At 43.0% G+C, this 26058-nt stretch overlaps 1 protein-coding gene and 1 long non-coding RNA gene across 2 annotated transcripts in view; one reads left to right on the forward strand and one right to left on the reverse strand.

Annotated features, from left to right (window-relative positions):
- Positions 1 to 26058, forward strand: part of LOC310753141 — a 249930-nt gene that overhangs the window by 157690 nt on the left and 66182 nt on the right. The window lies entirely within an intron of this gene.
- The window catches only part of SUSD1 (sushi domain containing 1), a gene marked incomplete at its 5' end in the record, with an annotated part of 37341 nt that overhangs the window by 1208 nt on the left and 10075 nt on the right, over positions 1 to 26058 (reverse strand). The window contains 11 exons of the mRNA XM_083593178.1: positions 2030 to 2123; positions 3320 to 3359; positions 8256 to 8514; positions 9993 to 10086; positions 13885 to 14071; positions 15854 to 15942; positions 16714 to 16900; positions 18586 to 18677; positions 20766 to 20945; positions 22063 to 22245; positions 22552 to 22728. Of these exons, the coding sequence (XP_083449304.1) occupies positions 2030 to 2123; positions 3320 to 3359; positions 8256 to 8514; positions 9993 to 10086; positions 13885 to 14071; positions 15854 to 15942; positions 16714 to 16900; positions 18586 to 18677; positions 20766 to 20945; positions 22063 to 22245; positions 22552 to 22728 (1582 nt within the window). The remainder of the gene's footprint in view (positions 1 to 2029; positions 2124 to 3319; positions 3360 to 8255; positions 8515 to 9992; positions 10087 to 13884; positions 14072 to 15853; positions 15943 to 16713; positions 16901 to 18585; positions 18678 to 20765; positions 20946 to 22062; positions 22246 to 22551; positions 22729 to 26058) is intronic.

Here is a 26058-nt window from a genome sequence, read left to right on the forward strand (position 1 = left end):
TCATTCTAAACAAAAACTCAGTTGGGAGTTTTAGAATTACATTAGATTTATCATACACTCCAGAGTCAGGAGGGAACAGGTATCAGTGCTTTCCTGGTCAACTACCAATTACAAGCACAAAGGTACTATTGGGGGAAAACTTTGCTTTGGGATTTGAATCATGAGAATCTAATTAACTCCCCACCCCCAAAGCAAAACCCTCCTTGTTCGCTATTCCCTCTCTCTCCAAATATCTCTCGTGCAATTCTGAATGCCAAACATGAAGATTAAATTGACTAGATCTTCCCAGTTTCTAAGCAAAAGTAAGCAGGCCATTTGCCTCTCGGGTGAGACATGAAACAGGAGAACAGAAATAAAGTGTCTACAAACACACCTCTTGGTTGACAACGTATTTAAAATTACGAAACAGGCAGAGCTAAGTGGCAAAGGGGATCTTATATATTGAATGGGGTTACGTGAAGAAAGAGGGCCTGTTCAGACGTAATGGGAAACTATGGATTAGGTAAAAGAGCTTGAACAAGAATCAGGATTGCACACTTCCTCCTTACCCTGCCTCCTTCTGAGTGGCCATGAGGATGGTATTTGAAGCATTCACTTATTTTCAGGCTTATCCTCACTAACTTTTCCCAGGCACAGTCCGCACTTTGAAACTCTGTGTCTGAGCATCCTTTTTTTGATCTAGAGCTTTCCCAAACTGATGGTTGCTCTGATTGAGCACTAAAGAACGGGTTTTCATGGAAAAAGCTCCACAGCAAAAAAAATAAATACAATGCTGTTGGGCACATGGACCTGCAAAAGCTAAGTGTGAATCAAACCACAGTTCTCCATTATGTCTGAAACCCAGGAACTGTGGTTTGTTTAAACTGTAGATTGTAAAAACAAAACAGGAGCAAATCATGGTTCCGGCTTGTTCTGGCTTGTTCTAAGAAAGCACAATTTAAACTTCCCTTCGTATAGACAAAATAAAGGGGAAATGATTTTTTTAAAAGCAGAAGCTTTTGATATCCTCCTTGTGGCCAACAGGAAGAGAGAAAGAAGAAATGTATGAACCTGAGGATCATTTGTGTAGCAGGAAATTGTGGTTCCACATTATGTCTGAACTGGTCCATATTTTTTTAGCCTTGAAATACGTTTTAAACATGAAACAATTACTGTTTCTCTCCCTCGATCAAAACAACTGGCTCAATAATAGAGACAGGGGTGGTCTGATACTGTTGCCCATGTTGTCCTCTAGATGTGGTTGGACTCCAACTCCCATCAGTTCCAGCCAATGGTCAGGGATGAAGGGAGCTGCAAATCCAAAGGACCACAGCTTTGCCACATTTTGGTTGTCACTGAAAGGCTCTGCAGATTTTCCAGCGCAAGATTTTCAACACAGTTCTAAGGTGCATGTTCCATCAGTGCAAGGATTTCTCATTGTGCAGTGGGAGGTTCCTCCCTCTCCTTTCCCCATGCCCTCCTAAATTTGTTCCACCAACCCTCTAGAGCAGATCTGGAGACAACATATGGGGAAGTCCTGTTGTGCAAATGGAAGTACTTCTGCTTGCGCAATTGTTTAACTGAATGCCACTCTGAGTCTTTTTGACCCGATGGTGCTAAGCGCTTATGAATAGTGTCGGTGACATCACTAGGAACCTCACTGCCTGTCCCAGTTCCCTAGTTCCCAAATTAGCTTTGCAAGATGAAGGCAAAGGGTATCAGTTTTGTGTGCATGTGCAATGCTGCTTTTTTCTTTTAAAGGACACAGATCGTCCAAAACATAATTTGGGGTTGGGGGAGACAACAATGTTGTGGAATTGCAGGCAACTTGCTGGAGGAGAATTCAGCTCCCTCATACGTATGTCTGTAACAAAAGTTTCAAAGTGGGTTCACACTGCAGGCAAAGGTCTCCTGTAACTGCCCTTCAGAATTCTACATCAGTCTCCCTCTTAGCTTCCAAGAAATTTACTGTGTTATCCATTCTTTTGTACACAGTTAAGTCTAGCAGACAAGAAGAAAGTTACAAAAGTGAATTCTTAGCACCACATACCATGCCACAGAGAGCAACAGTAACAGGATGGAGCAGAGAGCAGCAACTGACCCCAATAAAACAATAGTCAGACGCTGTGGCGGGGATGATAAATCTGAAAGAAAAGTAAATTAAAATTCAAGTAGGCGCCCACCAAATGACGCAGTTTGGTCTTGTGATTCATTGTCAGAAGGGACTGAAGTTTACATACTGTAACAAAGCTCAAATGTTGGGTTTCCTGCTTTTTTTTCTCCAGACATCAACCAGACAGTAGCCAGCACCCAACTGAAGAAATGACACGAACTATACGGAATTGTCTTTCTCAAAAGCAGTTGTACTTCTTACCCATGGCTTTCTTGTCTCACTCTTCCTTTACGGTAATGTGGTGATCCCCAAACTTCCCCAATTATCCTGGGGCTTATAGGAATCCCCAGGACGCTGAACAAGACAGATGAATTCAAGCAAAGGTAGATCTTGTTAACTGCATGCAATGGTGACCAGGTGACTTCTAAGGTCCAGAGACAGTTCCTGGGACTTCCCAGGGTGCAGGGGAATGCCAGCCTGCAATAGCACCCAGCAGAGAGAGTGAGCGGACTTCTTTCCTCTACATTTTGGAAGTTTTGTCACATTCACCCATCTGCTCTAGACCTTCATCTCTTTAGTTCTGAAGTATGATAGCGTGACATATTGTTATAGGTTTAAGAGGGGGAACCCCCCGGAACCCTTGAAATTAATAAATGCCAGGGTTTGTATTAATTGGAATAGGGATTAAAGTACAGACCTGTGCCAGATAGGGAATTCAGTGAATTCCTGGGCTGTCTTATGCAAACCAGCCTGGATGACTGAGTGAAGGTCAAACCTATTAACATGACAAAAGGTGTTGATGGGCCATTGGGGAGTGAGATGTTACCAAGGTTTGAGGGGACAGGAAAAGGATTTCTGGGAAGAAAGAGGAAGAAGAGCTGAGATCCATCTTGGGCAGGCAGGCTGAAGGTTGCCTGCACTGCAGTTGGCCATGCTGTAAGATCTGGACTTCCTCCATGCAGACTGAAGGTGTAAATAAGTGAATAAACCATATTTATGAAAGCCACGACTGTCTCTGCTGCGTCTTCAATTCTGCAAAGGAGCACAGACGCTGTGTGGGTGCCTGGGACCCCATGGGCTCTTGCCACCGCTCGGCAGAGGGAGGGGGAAGGCATCCGACTTTTGTAACAATATAAATTCATTAAGCAACAGCCACATGAATTGCTATTTTCATAACAGGAGCAACTGGAAGTTAGTTGTTGGTTCCTCAGTCAACAGAAAACTTACCTTTAATTTGAGCCCAGACTACACAGGATTGCTTTTTCACCTGAGGAAAAAAACAAAACAACCTGCATCATTGCTTTCCTAAGGGACAAAGGCTGAAAGCTCACACAGATATAATTATTTATTTTGTTCATTTATATATCACCAAATTGCCAGGTCTTCTGGACACTTTGGGGGAGGGGCCCTCACCAATAAGCTGCAAATACAAACAAAATCAATACATGCAATTAAATATCAAAACAAAAAGAATAAGCATAAAACCATTGCAAAATGAATAAAACCCAGCAAGGGGATTAAAATGCACTGAACCAAAGGTATCAAAAAGGCTGGTAGAATAAAAAAGATATTTGCCAAAAACTTCCTAGCATAGGCACAAAGTCAAGCCTTTCTGTATCTGAACTGCATTATATTATATTACACAGTGGGGAGAGGGAACACTAAATATGACTGGATGTTCCTCCATACAGAAAAATAAAATTCCTGAACACAGAAAGCTGGCATGTCAAGGAGAAGTGTTCTAGCCTTGCTTCATAACCTATCAGGGAATTTTATTTATTTATTGTATGGAGGAAAATTCTGTCACGTGAGCTGAGCCTGCAGTCCGAATTAATACAGTTCAAGAACAAGATGGGAATTAGGGTTTCAGGTTTGCCACCCTTGCATTACTGTGATGTCCATCTCTGGCTGCAACCCAGCACACCATCAATGACTGCTTGCTAGCTACATTGACATCAATGGGCTAGACTACAGCCTACTTCTTTCAGAGGTTTGAGTATGATGTATTGTATCCATTAATGGCATTTATCATTAGGTATAATGCCTAAGGTCCATTAGCTGCAACCTAGGGTTTGGACATACTTTGTGGGGTTTTCTTTTATTCCTTTTTCCTATGCTGAAGCATAAGTGACTTTTGAAACACCCTTTGGCTTCAAATGAAGTTTGCCATGCATCATTGGGGATGGGGCTGCTCAGAAACCACATTCAAAATCTCTTTTGGACTTCTGGAACTAGTTACATTGTTCGGTGAATCCAGGGCCATGGCAAGTATCCACTGCGTACTATTATTTCAGCCTAGGTTTTGAGATCTGTGGGGAGGTTGGGTGGGCTGTTCTTGGCAGTGGAGCTCCCATCCCCACAGCGGCCTCACTGTGGCGCTTCCATCGCCAGCAACCTGAGATATCTTTATTCATCTGGGTTCATGATGGACCTAGTTAGGCTGCACTAATCCACAGAAGTTTTATACTGAAGTTATTGTCCTGTTGGGCCATAAAGAAGGCTGATCGCTGAAGAATTGATGCTTTTGAATTATGGTGTTGGAGGAGATTGCAAGAAGATCAAACCTATCCATTCTGAAGGAAATCAGCCCTGAGTGCTCACTGGAAGGACAGATCCTGAAGCTGAGGCTCCAATACTTTGGCCACCCTGGAAAAGACCCTGATGTTGGGAAAGATGGAGGGCACAAGGAGAAGAGGACGACAGAGGACGAGATGGTTGGGCAGTGTTCTCGAAGCTACCAGCATGAGTCTGACCAAACTGCGGGAGGCAGTGGAAGACAGGAGTGCCTGGCGGGCTCTGGTCCATGGGGTCATGAAGAGTCGGACACGACTAAATGACTAAACAACAACAAGATGCAATCCTTTGTGTGTTTACTCATTTAGTTCAATGGGAAAGGATAGCAGTCACAGAAGGGATTACTAGTGTTTAGCTAATATCTTTTCTTTAAAAGAAGCCAGTGGTGAAAATCAAAAGGGTTTTAGGATAAATGAAGCTGCTACAAGAAACAAAAATAACAACTGAGCAAGTTTCTTACACTGGCTAATAATGTTGGGAAGGGGAGTGATTGAAGCTTATGACAATGCATAAATGAGCAAAGCAAGTTTCTAATTGCCAAGAGCGCTGGTGTTTGCCAACATTTTTGTTCTGCTTAATAGCACTCACTGTTCTGCTGTTTCATTTAGACCAGTGCCAGATTTACGTATAAGCTAAACAAGCTATAGCTTAGGGCCCCACTCTCTTGGCCCCCCCCCAAATATACTTCTTCTTAATTGTATTTCACTATTAATAAACTTCTTCTTAATTGTATTTCAGTTCAACAATCACTTTGAAAAATACATATTTTGTTATGTGCAAGTGGCTTTAGATATCTATTATGTCCATAAATTACCATACAGTCATACCTCATATTATGTTTGCTTCATGTTACGTTTTTTCAGGTTGCGTCCCGCGGCGACCCAGAAGTACCGGAAAGGGTTACTTCTGGGTTTCACCGCTCACGCATGCGCAGAATTGCTAAATCACACTTTGCGCATGCGCACAAGCACCAATTCACATATCGCAGATACAGCCCTTCAGGTTGCAGGCTTTTCATGTTGCGAATGGGCCTCCGGAACGGATCCCATTCGCAACCAGAGGTACCACTGTATAGCATATATTCAGCACAAAAAAACAGCGACAATTTGTTGTTGACAAAGGACAGCTGGACATATAAAGGGCCCCATTACCTTCAGTAGCTTAGGGCCTCATCAAACCTAAATCTGATTTAGACTATTTGTCTAAAAATTCACTGCTGTTGGAAGCAGTGAAGACTGGTCCATAAGGATGAATGGGGCCCTGTCCCACCAACCTCAGTCTCTCTTCTAACTCCTACCTGTAATTACTTCCTACCTGGTCGGAAGGAAAAACCCAAATGTATCATTGATGTGATTTGAGGAAAATATTTTATCGCACAGAATGGCCTGCAAAACAAATGGCTTAGCCTGGAGGAATTATACTTTGGGATGACTAAAGGAAAAAACCTGTCCTGATACAAAGCTTCAATTTCCTGTCCACAGTCGGAAGTGAATGCAAAGCTTTAAAGAAAACAGCATCTTGGAATGAAACAATTTGGAAGAATACGCCACACAATAACCAACTACTGTTCACTAAATATGCACAACTTTAATTCCACTGTTAATAAGATTTGGTACATGTGCCTCACGGGATCATTTTTGCTTTAAGTTTCTATTTTTAATCCTATTTCAACATATAAAAGGATATGTCTATTCATGTGACGAGGATTTCTGAAAGCACTACTTAAGCTTTCTTCATTTGAAAAGGGTGAGTGACTTGAGAAGAATTTGGAAAACCAGACATTTCAATAAATGAAAGTTCTCTTTTCACACAGGGGATATAGTGCACTTGGATACCTTTTTTAAAAAAATTGATAGATTAGGAGTTTTATGAGGCAGTTCTGCTGGAAATCTTGAACTTGTTTTGGACAACTAGGGTATAGAAGTTATAATGTTAAATATTTAAAAAAAACTGTAAAGTTATTTAATACAATGTTTATATACAATGTTTAATATCATGTTATAAAAGACCAACTTTTCCATATAAAACCCATCAGTTTGGGATTAGGATGCCTGAAGGTTTGCTTATCTCTACATGTACACAAAGATCAATTCCACAGTTATAGTCCAACTGCGAAGTGCTCTCTACATGGATCCTTGCGGGTGTTATTTTGGCACGAGGTAATTATCATCATCATTATTATTTTCCCAAGTTCCTTAACCTTCTGAACAAAGTCTTTTATGCCGTCTGGTGTCTGTTTTCAGTTCCACTAACTGCATTTACAATGTACAGTCGCACCTTGGATCTTGAACGCCTTGGCTCCTGAACAAATCGGCTCCCAAACGATCGAAACCCAGAAGTGAGTGTTCCGGTTTCCGAACGATTTTTGGAAGCTGAAACATCCGGTGCTGCTTCTACAGCTTCTGATTGGCTGTAGGATGCTCCTGCAGCCAATTGGAAGCCAGGCCTTGGTTTCCAAATGGTTCCAGGAGTCGAACGGACTCCTGGGACGCATTCTGTTTGAGAACCAAGGTGTGACTGTTGTCTTTTAGGCTGCATCCGAAAGCAGATGCTCCACCACTGATGTACAGCTTTTCAGTTCAATGGGAGTTGAGGCCAGCCCAAGACATTTTGTCACCTGAGACGGACCCCCAAATGCTGCCCCCCTCCCTGGCACGGAAAGATCTACACTAGGAACAAGGGAGGGGAGATAGATTGACATCAGAACCTGCTGCCCCGGTGGATCCTGCTGTCTGAGGCAGTAGCCTCACCTGGCCTCATGGGTGGGACTGACTTCTGTAGCTCAGTAGCAGAGCATCTCCCTTGCATGCAGAGGGTCTCAGGTTAAATCCCCAGCATCTCAAGGTAGGGATGAGAATGTACCTGGTCTATCCTGTAGACAATGAGGAGCTGGGTGGACCAATGATTTGACTCCATCTAAGGCAGCTTCTGACATCCCCAACTCAATAAAACTTACTTCTGAAAACACATGTATAGGATTGCAACCAGGGCTGGATTTAGGTGTGATGAGGCCCTAAGCTACTGAAGGTAATGGAGCCCTTTATATGTTCAGCTGTCCTTTGTCAACAACAAAATGTCGCTGTTTTTGTGTTGAATATGTGCTATATGGTAATTTATGGACCTAACAGGTATCTAATGCCATTTGCATATTAACAAAATATGTATTTTCTCAAAGTAATTGTTGAACTGAAATACAATTAAGAAGAAGTATATTAATAGTGGTAGTGATATTCTAGGGAGCAGACTAGCAGGCGGGGCCCATTATTTACATCATAGGAGCCTACACAACACAAAACACTGTTGCTGTATGTAGGTTTTATTTTATTTGTTTTTTATTTTATATTTTGGAAATGTACATCCAGGTGTTTTTTTCTTTAAATTTTTTTGGGGCCCCCAAGAGAGTGGGGCCCTAAGCTATAGCTTGTTTAGCTTATACGTAAATCTGGCACTGATTGCAACGTTCATGTTTTCGTTTTAATTTGCTTAACTTTTTGTAAGTCGTCATGGGAATCTGTTGAAAGGTAGGGTATAAAATCAAATCAATAAATGCATCATTCTTATTCAGGGAGAATTTTGGCCTGCGTCTTACCCCATTCCATTTACTGATTGTCCTCAGTATAACACAATAATCTTTTCCTTGTTTCAGGGGAGCATTGTAAAAATCCCCATAGTAAAGTCTGTCTCCGAGGGCAAAGATCAGAATGTTGTCAGCAACGACCTTGGCTGGGATTTCTGCTGCCACATAGCCTTCTGAGTCAGTGCCTTTGCTGAAATAGTCTAGCCTAGTCAAGGAGTAACAATCAAAGCTGCACTGTAGGCTCCAGGGAATGACAATCACTTGGTATGAACTAGAAAGAGATGGAAGAGCATCAAGGAGTGTCAGAAGTGATTTATACACAATTGCCTTTTGATTTCTGCATTGATTTTCTTCAACGTGCTGCTTTGTTTAAAAGCGCTCAATCACTGGCCATCACTGAATGGCTTGTTGTACTGTATTTTATTTTATTTTATAAAAAAAACCCCTGTAATCCTAAATTGTTATGCTTTCTTCAATAACGCTAGGCTAAACCACACTATTCAGAGCACTGGATTTACAAAAGAGCAAGTTAACTGGGGGGCTTTATTGCTTACTTTACCAATGCTGGGAAACTGGGAAAGAGGGGCATATACTGCAGGGATCTCAATAGAATGTAGTGTGTCTCTTTGCATTCCACATAGAGAGATCCATTCCATCCATAGCTGTCAACTTTCAGATTTGAAAATAAGGGATCAGCAGCCTCGAAAATAAGGGATCAGCAGCCTCACCTGTCCTGGGAACAGTCTACGGGATATCTAACAATCCGGGATAGTAGCGGGAAGCAGCGGGAAACGGTGCTGGAATAAGGGAATTTCCCGCAAAAAAAGGGAAGGTTGACAGCTATGATTCCATCTATTGTTAAGCATCTCTCTCCACTGAACACAGAGGCAACAACCATTAGGGACAGGTGATGCTACATCCAGTGCCTTAATCCATACGAGTAAATGGTAGCTTCTCATTTACAGGGAAGAAAGTACTGTCTGGAACCATTTGGGTGAAGACAGCTAAACCCATGCCCTCCCTTTGAAAAATAGGCTAGCTCCTATTCTAGCAGTCTTGGGTAACGCAACCGTGAGGTTTCCCTGCTTCCATGGAGGCCACGTAAATCAAGCTTGCCTCTTCACCTCCATTGTCCGGCCCTAAGGCAAATTAGATATCTCTTATTATCTTTTCCCCATACAGTGGTACCTCTGGTTAAGAACTTAATTCGTTCCAGAGGTCCATTCTTAACCTGAAACTGTTCTTAAGCTGAGGTACCACTTTAGCTAATGGGGCCTCCCGCTGCCACCACACGATTTCTGTTCTCATCCTGAGGTAAAGTTCTTAACCCGAGGTACTACTTCCGAGTTAGTGGAGTCTGTAACCTGAAGCATTTGTAACCCGAGATACCACTGTACTAATGAACCTACGGAATGAGTACTTACTTATGGTGAAATGGAGATCAAAATCTGTTATGGACTATAGCTAGGGAACTGAGGGGGGTTGTCTAGATTAAATAAAGAAGACTGTAAGGGGTATAAATGTTGCATACATGGCACAAAATTCTGTGTTTTGGTTGATTTTTGCATCTTTGGGTCAAAAAGCAGCTAGCTATATGCGATAGAAAGTAAATTCAGATATGGAGGAAATTAAATTCTTTGAATTGTAATGAAATTTGAAAGGGAAAAAATAATCTAAGCAAATAAAGTTTGAAGTGTAAGTATTATGTGTTTGGGGAGTATCTTAAATGTGTAGCAAAAATCCAGAGACCTTATTGGTCCATTTTTGTCTTCTGCCTTCCTCAGGCTGAATAATGGTGCAGAACCTTGTACTGATACGAAGTCTACTTCCGGAGATAGTGGATCTAAAAAGTAAACCAGATGTCATTCTTATTACAATGGTATTATTCATGCATTACTTTTTTTTTTTTAATCATAATCTGGTCTTCTTCACAAAGAAAGCTGAGCAACTTGCAAAATCAAATGCACGGCAATATCAACAGCAATGATAAAAACCAAAAAAGTAGCAGAACAAAAAACAGAACAAGGGTGTTCCTTACATTGGTGCCAGAACCAAGGCGGCCCTGGTCCTCACAGACCAACACTGCATTTCAGCTGGCTGGGAAATCCAGGACAAAGCCTCTGATGTTCAGAGGAACAAGCAGGGCAAGTTAGTCCTTCAGGCATGTGTTACACAACCATTTATACTGTGCTGTACATACTTTTTAAAAAGCCACTATTTGCCATCTGTATTAAAGATAATAAACTGAAGGCTTATGCGCGCCATCTTTAATTTTTATAAGTATTTCTATTAAATTATTGATTCCGCTCCCAATTAATTGGGCTACCTTTTTAGGTAAGTAAACGTTGTTGCTTTAAAAAAAATTGATGGGTCTGATGAATCAATTAAATATTGCTGCCTAATATTTTATCCCCTTTCAACCTAGCAGTTTGAAAGCACACCAGTGCAAGTAGATAAATGGGTACCACTGCAGCAGGAAGGTAAACAGCGTTTCCCTGTGCTCTGGTTTCCATCACAGTGTCCCGTTGCACCAGAAGTGGTTTAGTCATGCTGCCCACATGACCCGGAAAGCTGTCTATGGACAAACACCAGCTGCCTCGGCCTGAAAGCAAGATGAGCGCTGCAACCCCATAGTCGCCTTTGACTGGACTTAACTGTCCAGGAGACCTTTTACCCTTTTCTAAATCTCTGTAATTCATTCAATTCTGGAATTATGAACGTTGCTTTTTCCACAAGCAACTAAAAAGATATTCTTTTCTATATTTTAAGCTTTGTCCATTAATTAAATCAGCCCACCCTCTTTGCAATGGTAAACATGCAACTAGTGCTCTGTGCGAAGGGAAAAGATATGCAATGGTGAAAGTTGCAGGTGGGAGAAAAGCTGTTGAAGAAAGGATTCCGCACGTCCTCAACATCCACAAACTCCACTGCGTCTCCCTGCAAAACTGCCACATCTCAAAGCTGTGTCTGTTTACAAAAACTTGTATCAGGGCTTTGTTTAGCATGCAGGTTTTGCCCATCAATCCCTTTCTCATAACCCAAAGAGCAGGTATTTGAATGGGGAGCACCAGTAATTTGAAAGACTGGGGTACCGGCAGACAGCATAAGGAAGTTTCCTGCTCGTGGGCTGCAAAAGGAAATGAGCACAGGCTGTGCATCCTTGCAATGTGAGCTCGTCCACATTTCCGCTTGACTAGTGCCTAGAAAGCACAGATCTGACCCATTTCCTGCCTCTCTTGTGCTCTCTAGGCAGAGGTCCTAGTGGTTCTGCCTTGCCCCACTGCTTGCCGTCAGAAAACCCACTCTTTACCACAAACGGCAATCGGCAGAAAACCCAATTTCCGTTTGTTCCGAATTCAGCGCTAAACCGTGGGTTTTTCCAGGGGAAAGCAGTGGGGCAAACAGAGACGTGGTTGAGCCCTAAGCTGAACTCAGTCCAGCTCAGCACATCTCCTGTTTATGCTGCCTGGAAATGTAGGAACTATGGAGGGAGGGATCAGGCAGCTGGAAGAACACAATGAATGGCTGATGATGATGAATTTTGCTTGGTGAGTCACAAATTCTGAAGGCTTGGAATACAGGCAGATGAATAATTCAGCAGATGGTTATATTGAGTTGGTGGACAAGAACAGCAGCAGGATCCTTACTGAGCTATTTTAAATACAGAACTATCCACAATATGTGGCAAATACAGCACATGACTATCAATTGGAATAAAAAATTTAGATTGTGTTTTATGTTTTAAGCTCAGCTGCAGTGCACAGGCAGAAGAAAAGAAGGATGGGAGCAGTTGAGGTTATTAAGGGGGGTGGGACTTCTCTGTTTCACCCTAACAAAGGAAGGAACAGCTGAAGACGCTGAAACAATTTATCTGCCGAAGATAAACAGCTTCACCTAGTGGATGATTACAGACTGGGGAGAAATGTAAAGAAATTGCAAAGACTGCCTTCTTCTGGTTAGCAGACAGAGTAACCACAAAGTGCACGAGAAATGGCAATGTCTCGTCCTCTTTCCACACAGCGCATGAGAAATGAGGATGTTTTTTCAAGTTTATGCAACATTACACGGACCGAGACCGTATGGTGTTCCATACAGAGAAGCTATTCAATCAGTCAGTAACTTCTCCAAGCCCACTCACATATCTACCCCATTCATATCTAAAGCAAGCACAGGTGCCAATTCCCTGGGGTCTTGGTTGCCCAAGCACCCATAAAAATTCCCCATGAAGGGGCCAGGTATCCACAAATTTCAGTGCCAGGGCCATGCACGCTGCATGGCACCCACGGCCCTGGGCACCCACAGTCGCAGGGCCTAGTTGGCACTCCTGAAAGCAAGGGGTGAGAGGCGTAAAAGGAGCACACAGGAGAGGAGACTTGAACCCTCTCCCTCTTGGGCCTCATCTCTCCTGCAGCTGGTGGCTACAACCATTTTTCTCTCTTCCTGGTTCTGATATCAGAAAAGAGCCAGGAATGCAAAAAGTGGCTGGAGCAACAAAATTAGGGGAGGGAAGGAATGGGGAGGGATCAGCAAGCTTCTTTTGCTGTTTGAGAATCCCCCCCCCCAATTCATAAGTGAACAAGAAAGGCACGTGAAACAAAATGTACCTGTCATCAGCATTGCTAGTTCAGCAATCAGCAGGTTATTGGAAAAACATGTCAAACGCCTTGCAAGTAGAATGTTTTGGCTCCCGAACACCGCAAACCCAGAAGTGATTGTTCTGGTTTGTGAATGTTCTTTGGAACCCGAACGTCCAACGCAGGTTACACAGGTTCTGATTGGCTGCAGGAGCTTCCTGCAGCCAATCGGAAGCCACACCTTGATTTCCAAACGTTTTGGAAGTCAAAAGGACTTCCGGAACAGATTCCATTCGACTTCCAAGGTACGACTGTATTTGAATCTAGGTGTAAAGGTTAAGGTACCCCTGACCGTTAGGTCCAGTCGTCGACAACTCTGGGGTTGTGGCGCTCATCTCACTCTATAGGCCGAGGGAGCCGGCGTTTGTCCACAGACAGCTTCTGGGTCGTGTGGCCAGCATGACTAAGCCGCTTCTGGTGAACCAGAGCAGCACACGGAAATGCTGTTTACCTTCCCACTGCAGCGGTACCTATTTATCTACTTGCACTTTGATGTGCTTTCGAACTGCTAGGTGGGCAGAAGCTGGGACCGAACAACGGGAGCTCACCCCGTTGCGGGGATTTGAACTGCCAACCTTCTGATCGGCAAACCCTAGGCTCTGTGGTTTAGACCACAGCGCCACCCGTGTACTCACGTCCAAAGGTAGCTCTCGTTCCATCATGGCAAGAGCTGGTGCCTCTGCTGCAGTAAGACTCAACATAAGCACTAAACCTCACTCTTCATATTCTACAACTTGCTAAGTCACTGTGGTGTCGGTAGGGTAAGTGGCATAGAAAATTATTTTATCAAGTAAGGGAGGGGCTTCCTTAGCAAGAATGGAAAAGTGAAAGGTAGTAAATTCCATGGCTTTCTGTACATATTTTATGGGCTAATAGCCGTAAATAAATAAATAAATTAAACATGGCTTTCTTCCAGTGGTATAAAAATCAACTGAACCGATGTCCTGCACTTTTAATTTTCCAACCTTGTCAAAATACTAGGAGAAAAATACAAAGCAAGGCCTTACCAGTGATGGGGTTTCTCATGTAGATGAGAGCACTGTGGTTGAGATCTGTTGTGGAGATGTTAACGGTGTAATTGGTGCCCGGCAGTAAATCAAGGCACACTGCTGGAGTCTGAGAACTTGTGGTGAAGTTATAGGTCATGTTATCACGGAATTGTTTCTGATACCACCGTAGACCGTGTATCTGAAGCTGCAAATGGAGTGTGCGACCCAAACGAGAATGAAACACTTTAAACATTTGGCACATATTATTAGCTAGTGGGGCCTCTTAAATTTAAGTGCACTAAGCAAACGTTTTGGTGGTTGCGGCAGGAAGCAGAATACACTACGTTTGTCTGGTCTGAATGTCCTCCGTCTATTGGGAGTGCCTGCTTCTAAGGCCAGGTTGACATGTGTAGCAGAATGAAGCGAAAAGGAAGCGCAAAACCACTTTTGAATGCTGCCCCACTGTAAAGTGCTCTCTGAAAATGGAAAACTAGCACAACATGACAGAAGGGTTTTAACCTTTAACCTAACCTGTTTCCTCCCCTTAATGGATCACTGCCTTGTTGTGGCAAAGGCAATTGAATAACTTCAAGAAACTATGAGCCATGCTGTGCTGTGCAGGGCAACCCAAGACAGACAGGTCATAGCCAAGAGTTTAGACTACATGTGAGAAGGAACTGGCAAACCACTCCAGTATTTTGCCAAGAAAACTCCATGGACATAAAAAAGGAGAAGCATTGAGAAGAAAGTGAGAATTTCCAAGGCATACTCTGGTTCGTGGGGTCACGGAGAGTCAAACACAACTAAGACGACTAAACAACAACAACCTGTTTCCTGTTGTACTAGCTTTGGTATTCGCAGAGAGTCTTTTATGTTGGGGCCGGTTAATAAAATGTGAATTCCTGCTTATAGTCTGAAATGGTACAATCCATTCGACCACCTCTGGGCCACTTCTACCATCTTGTTCCCACCTCCTTCTTTAGCTTGTGCAGACCAGGTTTCAGACAGCAGCATCGGCTGAGTCACACCTGCAAGTTCATCCAGCCTGACCAGATTTCCAGGATTCACATTTTGAGTCCTGAGGGAAGGCCTGCTGTGTGTGAAGACATACGTAGCGTTCTATGAGCTGTCAGAGCAAGGTCTTAACTAGGGCTTTTTCCCCCCTCCAGCCGGAGCTCACCGGAGCTTAGCTCTTGACACCTCTTTCTCTAGAAAAACAGCACTGGTCTTAACCCACAATATAAAGGTTCGCATGTTTTGTTGACTGGCAATTTGTTTCTCAGATCAAGGAGTTCTGACAGCCCTCTCTCTTCCCCCAAAGCGTTCTGCATTAGGTAGGCTGTTTGGCTTTAAAAAGAGTAATAAGCACCATGGAACTCCAGGAAAGGGGCCTGAATTTTAATGAGGGGGCAGATAATCTCCACGGCTGCAGCACTAACACACAAGAGACTATACAGAAATCTTATGTCCACATGATCTACCTCAGAATATGTTGCAAATAAGAATGTATGGCACGCAAGTCCCTCACAAAAATTCAGCAGTTTGCTTGCAAATCTACACACTACCTAATCAGTCACTGCAATGGTTACATCTGGTATGTTTTTCAACCGTGAGGCATTATCAGAGTTCAAGGGTACACTGCAGCCAGCCAAAAATACTCAAGGAGGGTGTGAAGGAAGGCTGCTGATAGATGTGGCCTGAGAAGAATTCCAGTTGTGAAACAGAGACCTAGGGGGCTGCATTTGGCCCCTAGGCCTGAGTTCTCCACCCCAGTAACAATGGCACTGTTGACTTTCTTGAATAAGTAGAGATCCCTGTTGTCTCTGATCAAACCGTTTATCTGAAACGCACCCAAAATCTGCAAAACTTGTATTGGGGTGACAGTGGGATGGATGCTGCACTTCTGTCAACACTCTGAAACGCGCATGTCAACGTGAGATTTAGTCCCAGTACTTCCCACTGCAATCAGAAACTGTACATCACTTACTACATAGTTTTCCTCAGATGATGATTCTCTTTGCCATTTAATACAGGTGTCATTAAATATGGAGATGTTGCTGAATGCAGCTTTCTTTTCTGGGGAGGGAAAAGTGTGGCAGGGAAGAGAAACTCTTAATCAACTATGCTATGCTGGTATTTTATTAATAATAACAGGTAACGCAACACAAAGAAGTCACCTGCAGTCAGAACTGCTTGGTTTGAGCAAATCCAATATGCAAAATTCAGGCCCACTCACCTGTTTCTTGACTGCCATGGCTATTTTTGGGTAGCCAGGTCACAATGCTACTGCAGAAGACACAGTTGGCATAATTCCTGATTTGCAACCCAACTCTCTTTTGGCCCCTTCCCTTGCTTGCCCTCTTTCTTCCTGGTCCAAAGCACACAGTCTCTCTAGGCCCTATATGTAGCTTGTCAATTTGGTTCTTTGGCTCATTTTAATCCACTAATCATTATCCCAAGGGTTCACCAGCCCATTGCACTACAGAATCTTTAGCATACGTTGCAATTGAAATTATGCAACTCCATAGCTGTCAACCTTCCCTTTTTTTGCGGGAAATTCCCTTATTTCAGTGCCGTTTCCTGCTGCTTCCCACTGCTATCCTGGATTGTTAGATATCCCGTAGACTGTCTCCAGGACAGGTGAGGCTGCTGATCCCTTATTTTCAAATCCGAAAGTTGGCAGCTATTAGCCAATCTTAGCCCCTTCCTCATGAGCAGTGGCCTCCAGTTCAGTATTATCAGCCACCAGTTTAAGAACACTGTTTTGTGTCATCACCAGCACTGAAGATTTTCAGGTAAAATTTCCTAACTATCAGTATTGATGATTTGCCAAACTGCAGCACCTACCAACTACTGGGTGCATTATTCGGACTTTTAAAGCCAAATTGGTGGATCCTGTAGTTACTTCCACACTGTAGTTTGCATCCTGATGTAGCTCCAAGCATATCTTTATAGCCTCCTCGGCTGTGGTATAGCTAATCTTTGATTCAGCCACAGTTTTCTTCGAATCATTCCCTAGCATTCTCATTGTGAGCTGCATGGGAAATGAAAGGGAAGTCAGTTCTCAGAAACAAAACTTCAGGGCATAACTATAATATAAACTTGGTTAACGATCCATTTTGTCTCCCCAAAGAACTCCAGAGATGTTCATTTTGAAAAGGCCACACTTTTACCACATGGGTTTTTCCAGGAGTCTTTGGGGAAGAAGTCAAGACAGGTAAGCTGGTACAAATTTGTTTATTTGTTAAATTTCTATACTGCCCTTCATCCGAGGATCACAGACAGGGCTGGATTTAGGTTTGATGAGGCCCTAAGCTCAGTGGCGTAGCGTGGGTTGTCAGCACCCGGGGCAAGGCAAGTAATTTGCGCCCCCTAACCCGTGGATTTGCGCCCCCTAACCCGTGGATTTGCGCCCCCTAACCCATGGATTTGCCCTAACCCCAGATGTTGCGCCCGGTGCGGCCCGCCCCCCCCTGCACCCCCCACGCTACGCCACTGCCTAAGCTACTGAAGGTAATGGGGCCCTTTATATGTCCAGCTGTCCTTTGTCAAAAACAAATTGTCACTGCTTTTTGTGTTGAATATATGCTATATGGTAATTTATGGACCTAATATATATCTAAGGCCATTTACACATAACAAAATATTTATTATATCAAAGTAATTGTTGAACTGAAATACAATTAAGAAGACATATATTAATAGTGAAATCATTATTAAGCTCTAACTTAAAATGATTTTTTACTCAGAAAAACTTAATAATGCAAACACATTGGCATTTGGCAATAACAAAAATTCCTTTAGAAACACAATTTACAAAGACTCATAATCTATCTTTAGAAACTTGCTATAACATGAAATAATAATAGGTGTAAATATATGATGCAAACTTCTAATAATTATAAATAGCTTTATTAATATGAAATTAAGTGTTATAACCTGTACAATGCAATTGTAGTTAATATAATCATTTTTAGGTTTTATTTGTTTTTTATCTTATATTTTGGACATGTACATCCAGGGTTTTTTTCTTTAGTTTTTTTGGGGGGAGGCCAAAGAGTGGGGCCCCAAGATATAGCTTGTTTAGCTTATACGTAAATCCGGCACTGATCACAGAGCCATTTGAAATATAAAAACACAAAAATATACAACATAGTAACGAAAGCCCACAATAACACACCCACACTGTGTTTAAAGGGCCATAGATTATTTAAATAGCCAAAGGCCTGAGAGGAGAGTATGTTTTTGCCAGGCACCTAAGGATATGTAATGAAGGCAGCCAGGCGAGGCACCCTGGGGAGATCATTCTACAAATCCTATTTACATTTGTATATACCCTCAGAATAACTGTGAGATGGAAAGGAGACAGGCCAAGATAGTTAATAAGCATTAAAGACAGAACTGACTTGGCCAGAACAGAAGCCCTTCTGGCCAATCAAGAAGCAGTTATATATTTATCAAGTTGTAAATGTCTCCAGGCAGTTCAGAAGTTCTTTGTTTCTGCTTTACTTTGTGTCTAGATGTTATGGCATCTAGAAGAAATGGTGAGCAATCAAATCACATCCTTTAAAAAAACATTTGCAGATGTTTTTTTCGCAATATTTTATTAAAATGTTTATACATCCTCCCGTACTCACAGAAACCTGCCTGTCCCCCGCTAGAAAGCTAAGAACCTGTTATCTTTCTAGTACAAAAAAAGATTTAAAATATCTCACGCACTTGGTAAGTCTCGTTGACGGCTGTATTTCCATTAAGCCTCCTCCACGTCAAACAAGAGTTATTTAGTGCAATACCAACAAAATCTTTAACTTCTGCAAAAATAACAAACGAAAACATTTCCCATTGTTGAATGGCATGTAAAAGCCAGTTTCTTCTTGTCGCTGTTTCAATTGCAGGATCTAGTAGTGGTCAACTGCAATCTAAATCCAGCTTTTTCATCATACAAACTTTGCAACCTGACAGGGAAAGGGCAGACATTCTTTGCCATCATCACTTACCTTGTTCCATCAACAATACAGGGAACTGCCATATCATTGCTCTAGAATGAGACCTGTTACGGCTTCTGCTAACGCTTCATATTACATCTTGCCTATTTGCTGAACCCAGTTTTGATCAATCATCATTACTATATTTGTCACATGCATGTTGTTAACAAAGAAATCCACTGGATGCCACTGTTGTTCTGTTAAACACAGAGCTCCAAAAACTTAAAGAGTCCTCTCTGAAAGTTCTACAGTATGAGAGAGGGTAGTTCATGAGAAGAGAAGACTCCCTGGAAAAGAGCCTGATGTTGGGAAAGATGGAGGGTACAAGGAGAAGGGGACGACAGAGGACAAGATGGTTGGACAGTGTTCTCAAAGCTACCGGCATGAGTTTGACCAAACTGCGGGAGGAAGTGGAAGACAGGAGTGCCTGGCATGCTCTGGTCCATGGGGTCACAAAGAGTCGGACACAACTAAACAACTAAACAACAAAGTTCAGTTAAACATCAAAATTTGAGAAGGTAAAGCAGCATAGAATCAACATGGGATTTCGTGAATCAAGGAGGGGCGATTGTTCTCTTGATCTTTCCTCCACGTAAACATATGAAAGCAGCAGCAGGGCGCGATAGAATGCCAATCACACACACTAAAGAATAATTAAAAAAGAGAAACCCACAGAAGTCCATCTTACACAAGGAAAATCCTTTGGAAACTCCCAAATCTTCATCAGTGAACCAGTTTGATACCCAATTTCAGTAGTTCCTTCAGCTATCTAGATTGGACCTTTCTCGCATGCAAGTAGGTTATGAAATCAGATATTGGTGAACCTGCAGTCCTCTGGAAATTATTGAACTGTAACTCCCCTGATCCCTAACAACTGATCATGTTGGCTGAGGGTGATGGAGGCTAGAATTCAGCAACATCAGAGGAGCAACGGGTACCTCATTCCTGCATTAGATTTATGGCCCTTGTTCCCCTTAACTGGATCATCTTCCCCCTCCACCATCAATTCTCCAGTTGCAATCACAATTAGGCCATTCAATACCATCCCCAAATCTGCACCAACAGCAGAATGGATAAAAGTTAGGAACACGGGAAGATGGTTAAGCCAAGTTAGACTGATAGTCCATATAGCTCTGTATTGCCTGCATGGACTGGCCGCAGTTCTCCAAGATTTCAGATAAAGGTCTTTCCCAGCCTTACCTGAAGAAATGAATTTAGCCTGAGCTTTGTCACTTAGCTATAGCCCTGGCCCCTGCAGAGAGGGTAAAGTAAAGGTAAAGGGACCCCTGACCATTAGGTCCAGTCGTGACCGACTCTGGGGTTGCGGCACTCATCTCGCCTTATTGGCCGAGGGAGCCGGCGTTTGTCCGCAGACAGCTTCTGGGTCATGTGGCCAGCATGACAAAGCTGCTTCTGGCGAACCAGAGCAGTGCACGGAAACGTGCTTTCAAACTGCTAGATTGGCAGGAGCAGGGACCGAGCAATGGGAGCTCACCCCATCGCGGGGATTTGAACCACCAACCTTCTGATCAGCAAGTCCTAGGCTCTGTGGTTTAACCCACAGCGCCACACGCAGAGAGGGTAACACTATGGAAAAGAGGAAGAAGAATTCCAAAACAATTGCAACGTGTGCACTCACAAATAAGGTCCATTACCCTTTCCAACATCCACTATCAAAATTATCAGCTGCTCTCACCAGTCAATAACTCATCTTCCAACTCTCACCTGGAGCACTTTAACCCTTTCTCCTCAGCCAGGGAGATTCCAACAAACAACCTCCTCTGGTTCTTAACCCGTAGACGCCTGCCAAAGGGATAGTGCCCTCACTTCGCCACAAGAGCAATAATAACTCCAGTGTCCCTTAGTTAGAACTTGCCCACAACGTCTGTGCTAGGATTATCATCATGCACTTACTTTCACATCTTAGATCCAAGATTTCCCACGATCCATTTTTGGTACAGAATGAATGTTTTTTCATGCTCGTGTTGTAGAAGCCCTTGACACATCTGTATTCCACAAGGCTTCCTGGCTTTGATATCCCATTCCATATCATGTTGGAGTGATGTATGGCAGGAGGTTCACCACATTTTATTTCTAAATGGGATCAGAAGCTGTTTTAATTCAGAAATGCAACTGCAGCAGTCTAGACTTTTTGTCATCCCAGTCTAAACCACTGAGCCTCTTGGGCTTGCCAATCGGAAGGTCGGCGGTTCGAATCCCCGTGATGGTGTGAGCTGCCGTTGCTCGGCCCCTGCTCCTGCCAACCTAGCAGTTTGAAAGCACACAGTCCAAGTAAATAAATAGGTACCGCTGTGGCAGGAAGGTAAACTGTGTTTCTGTGCGCTCTGGTTTCCATCACGGTGTTCTGTTGCGCCAGAAGAAGTCTAGTCATGCTGGCCACATCACCCGGAAAGCTGTCTGTAGACAAACCCCAGCTCCCTTAGCCTGAAAGTGAGATGAGTGCCACAACCCCAGAGTCGTCCGCGACTGGACCTAATGGGGTCCCTTTACCTTTTTTATCTACCATATTGGCCCAAATATAAGCACTGCATGCTTTCAAACTGCTAGGTTGGCAGGAGCTGGGACAGAGCAGCAGGAGCTCACCCCGTCGCGGGGATTCGAACCGCCGACCTTCTGATCGGCAAGCCCAGGAAGCTTAGTGGTTTAACCCACAGCGCCACCTGTGTCCCCAATACGGTAGAAACCTGACTACAAAATAATAAACCTCTTATCAAGCAGCAATGGGATAGAACTGGGAATATGAATATTTAATAATAATAATATTAATAATTGTATTATTCATACCCCGCCCATCTGCCTGGGTTTCCCCAGCTACAGCATGTATAAAAATATTGTAAAACATCAGGCATAAAAAATATCTCAATACAGGGCATATGACCATCGTGCCTCGTATACCGTGTTCTCCAATTTCCATAACCAAATAGAAAATATAAACCAAGAATCAGCCATCTGAGCAGATGAGAGGTGGAGCTTTTTCCAGGGATGCTGTTTAACTTCTCAACTAGTCTGAACCTGAACCTCTAGTACTTGTCAAGATACCTAAAAATCATTTTGCCATTATTAAGAAGAGGTAAGAACCTTGGGATTTTCAGGAAAACATTTTTTCTTCTTCACAAAGGATAGTTATTATTGGGGTGTTCATTCATAAATAATGAGCGTTTTTAATGTAGATTACAGATGATATTTTTACCTTTGCATTCAAAAGTGATGTTTCCCCACTTCTGAGATGTTGTGCATTGTGAAAAATTATGCTCTCCAAAAAACTGAAATCCTTCCCTACATTTATAGTATATTGTGCTTCCTAAAGTTGTTCTGTTATCCCAGATAATATCTGTATTATTTGGAAACCACCGTGGTTTTCCACAATCAATTTCTAATGGGAAAGAAAGAGAAAGATGACAGCATTATTAAGATAACGGTTTCCCCATTAATATTTATTTATCAGTAAAATATTTGCTGCTGAGTATTTTGTGAAGTAGCACTCTGACCTAATGAAATCAAGAGAACCAAGCCATTTAACTACATACTTAAGTCCCATTGACTTTAATTATAAAAACTTTGATTTCCTTGCGATTTAAGCATGCCTAATTTTTTAAGATATGCTTACAACTAATGTAACAAATAGCCTTTGTTGAAATAAATGCTGCAATCATTAAAGCTTTTTAATTGTTTTCTTTACCTTTGCATACAAAATCAGCTTCCTTCCATTGTCCACTGGAACTGCAAACTGCAGTGGAATTTCCACTTTCGATGACATAACCAGGCTGGCAAGTATAAACAACTTTGTTTCCATAAGTTGTTTTGTTGACTGCAGAATATGCATTTGGAACAGAAGGCGGGAGCCCACAGTCCACAACTGCAACAAAGGGGGGGGGAATAAGTTAAGACACTATAAGGCAAAGACACTCTATGATTCGTAACGACACTCTATGATTTGTAAGTGTTCTTTTCTCATAGAAAGAACATGCAAGGCCCAATTTCTTAAAGTAACAATGGCTGCCACTAATCACACATTTGAAGCACATTCGTCGCCCCAAAGAATATTGGGAACTGCTGCTCAGGCCACAAAGCTATAATTCCCAGCATGCTCAACAAAATACAGTATCCAGGATTCTTTGGTGAGAAAAATGAACCCCAGCTGCTTAAATCATGAATTTACAAACACATTTTGCTACATTTATATGTCTTTACTGTTGCCAGCCACTCCAATCTCTGCTGAGCAGTGAAAGATTCCAGGGATCTCGGCATTTAATCAAAGTTTGTGTTTCCTTTGGGGAAAATGAGGCATGGTGGAGACCGTAGTGCCTTTATGAAATATGGTTTATTTGCACATATTGACACCTGAGCTTGGATAGAGAGAGGATTCTGAGCATCGCAACTCGCGTTGGGCTTGCTCCCGACAGCAGCACAGCATTGGGTTCAAAAGCACCCAAAACACCATCTCTGAGTCTCCCCCACCACACACTATGTCTATCCCTCAGCCTGTATGGCATCTCTCTCCATCCTTCTTCTTCCCAAAACCCTTGCTAAAACACAACCCAAGCCTCATGCAAAAAGGACACTTTTTTCTGTGGTGACATCACACCCCCTGTAGCCCTGGCAACCTTCCCCTCCCAGCTCTGCTATTGGCTTTTGCTAACTGGCACACAGCTGGGGGAGGGACTCCACCTCACTTCCTGTCTGCCACTGAATGTCCCGATGGGTAACGACTATGCCATCTCCTGTTTTGTTCTTTGATGGCACCTCTCGCAAGTCAGTCTCCTGAGGAAACTGGCTTGACTTTTGTAAAAAGGTAAAGGACCCCTGACAGTTAAGTCCAGTCACGAACAACTCTGGGGTTGCGACGCTCATCTCGCTTTACTGGCCGAGGGAGCCGACGTTTGTCCGCAGACAGTTTTTCTGGGTCATGTGGCCAACATGACTAAGCTGCTTCTGGCGAAACCAGAGCAGTGCACAAAAACGCCGTTTACCTTCCTGCAGGAGCAGTACCTATTTATCTCCTTGCATTTTGACATGTTTTTGAACTGCTAGGTTGGCAAGAGCTGGGACCGAGCAACAGGATCTCACCCCGTTGTGGGGATTCGAACCACCGACCTTCCAATCGGCAAGCCCTAGGCTCAGTGGTTTAGACCACAGCGCCACCCGCGTCCCTTGTAGGCCTTGCTAAATCCATTGACCAAACCCCACATTTATTGATTTCAGACATTATGGAGAGAACTGGCACCCAGAAATTTTAGGGGATCCTTGCCCTCCTGCAAACCCAGTTAAGGAACTGATGAGAATGCTTATAGTTTTGATGCCATACTTTTTTTGGAGCGGTTGGGTGGGGGGTGGGGGGTGGGAGCAACTTTGTGATGTGTCAATTTAAAATGGAAAAGCAGCGGAGGCGAAGAGTCCTGAAACCATTTCCCATCAATTTTTCTGCTAAGAATCACAAAGCCAAGCAGCTTTCTCTCCCCAATGGGTTGAAACCACTGGAAAACACCTAATTTGAAAGATGAGAGGAACATGAGGATAATCTGTAGCAAAGCAATGGCAGCTGAAGCTAAGCACCTCTCCCCATTCACATCTCTGCTCTCTGCCCAAAGCTGCCCTCCAGCAGAAGCCTCTTTTTTTAATAAAAAAAAAATGTTGCAGAAAACAAAGACAAGAAAACATTGAGATTTCAAAGCCCATTTAGTGAATCTCCAGCTCTGCCTACTAACTGCTCTAGAAGATTGACACTTTTGCACTTTAGGTGTGGCATTTAGGTCAGATCGGTGTTAGTGGAAGGGCAGGAATATCGCCTCTTTTATCAGATCCTATAGGCCCATGCTGCAGCACATGGGACCATCATCTCTCTAAAATCCCATACTTCACATGGCCCTGAGTCAGCTGAATTAGGTACAGTGGTACCTCGCAAGACGAAATTAATTCGTTCTACGAGTTTTTTCGTCTTGTGAATTTTTCGTCTTGCGAAGCACGGATTCCCTGGGTATTAACGGTTTTAAGAAATAGGAAACAAACTCGCAATACGTTTTCGTCTTGCGAAGCAAGCCCATAGGGAAATTTGTCTTGCGAAGCAACTCAAAAAACGAAAAACTCTTTCATTTTGTGAGTTTTTCGTCTTACGAGGCATTCGTCTTGCGAGGTACCACTGTAGCTGGTACAGGCACTGGATGTTTTTCACCGCAGTTCTAAAATATTTCCGCGCCTGCCTGCAATGTTGCCATAATACCACTGCGATGCCTGCATAGCATCGCCTTTTGAAATGTGCTGGCACACCTACTAGCATGGCTCATCAAAAGCCTGTGTGCTGGTACAACGAGTCTTGCACTCAAGCAATTATATAGCCTCCTTGAAGTATTCTGCCTTTTTATGATCATTATTATAATGATTATTTCTACTATATTATTACAATGACTGCCAAAGCACAGTTCTCAGGAGGTGCTGCTATCTTATTTAAAATGAGTCATCCGAAGATTATGCCAGCTCCACATGGCAAAGTGGTAAAAGCTCCTGACTCTTGCAGGAGTGCTGCTGTTATTACTTTCATTTCTTTACACTTCCCCCCTGAAAACACAAGTCACTGTGATTATATATTTTCCCATGAGATAACTATCGTGCTAGGCATTTTCGCAGAGAAAAAAGTGACAGAACTTGGCAGTTAAATTCTGCGTGTTCTTCCTCTTTTTAGGGTCCCAGACACTCGTACAACACACAAGCGACAATGTCTTAAACCAAACTGCTCCAGAAAACAGAAATTAAAAAGCAGAGGGCTGTTTTATGGGTGTAGAAGCAGCTACATTTTTTCTGAGTCGTATCTGGAACAGACTTTTCTGCTCCTCTTTCTCTTGTTAGCAGCGCATAACATGGTTGTTTTTAAGCTGTTTTACTGCAGACCACAAGGCAGAGGGAAAGAAAAGAAGGAGAGTTATGCTATCACCTCTGCTGAGAGACCAACCACCCTTCAGCCTTCCCCAGCTGTCACCTAGTGGCAACCATTCCATCAAGCTCCCTGAAATTTTTCATCGCAGCTGGTCGTTATAATATCTCTAACGTAAAAAACTAGTACGTAAGGACATATTTTTTCTCCTCCCACCCCATCTCTTATTCTTTGCATTTCAGGTCTTTTAAGCCTGAGGGCAGGGGCTGTCTTACTACCGATTTTTTTTTTTTTTAAGCCACTCTCTTTTCAGCTAAACAG

This window comes from Podarcis filfolensis (genome assembly GCF_964270895.1).
Source record: "Podarcis filfolensis genome assembly, chromosome: 17".
NCBI classification, from domain to species: domain Eukaryota; kingdom Metazoa; phylum Chordata; class Lepidosauria; order Squamata; family Lacertidae; genus Podarcis; species Podarcis filfolensis.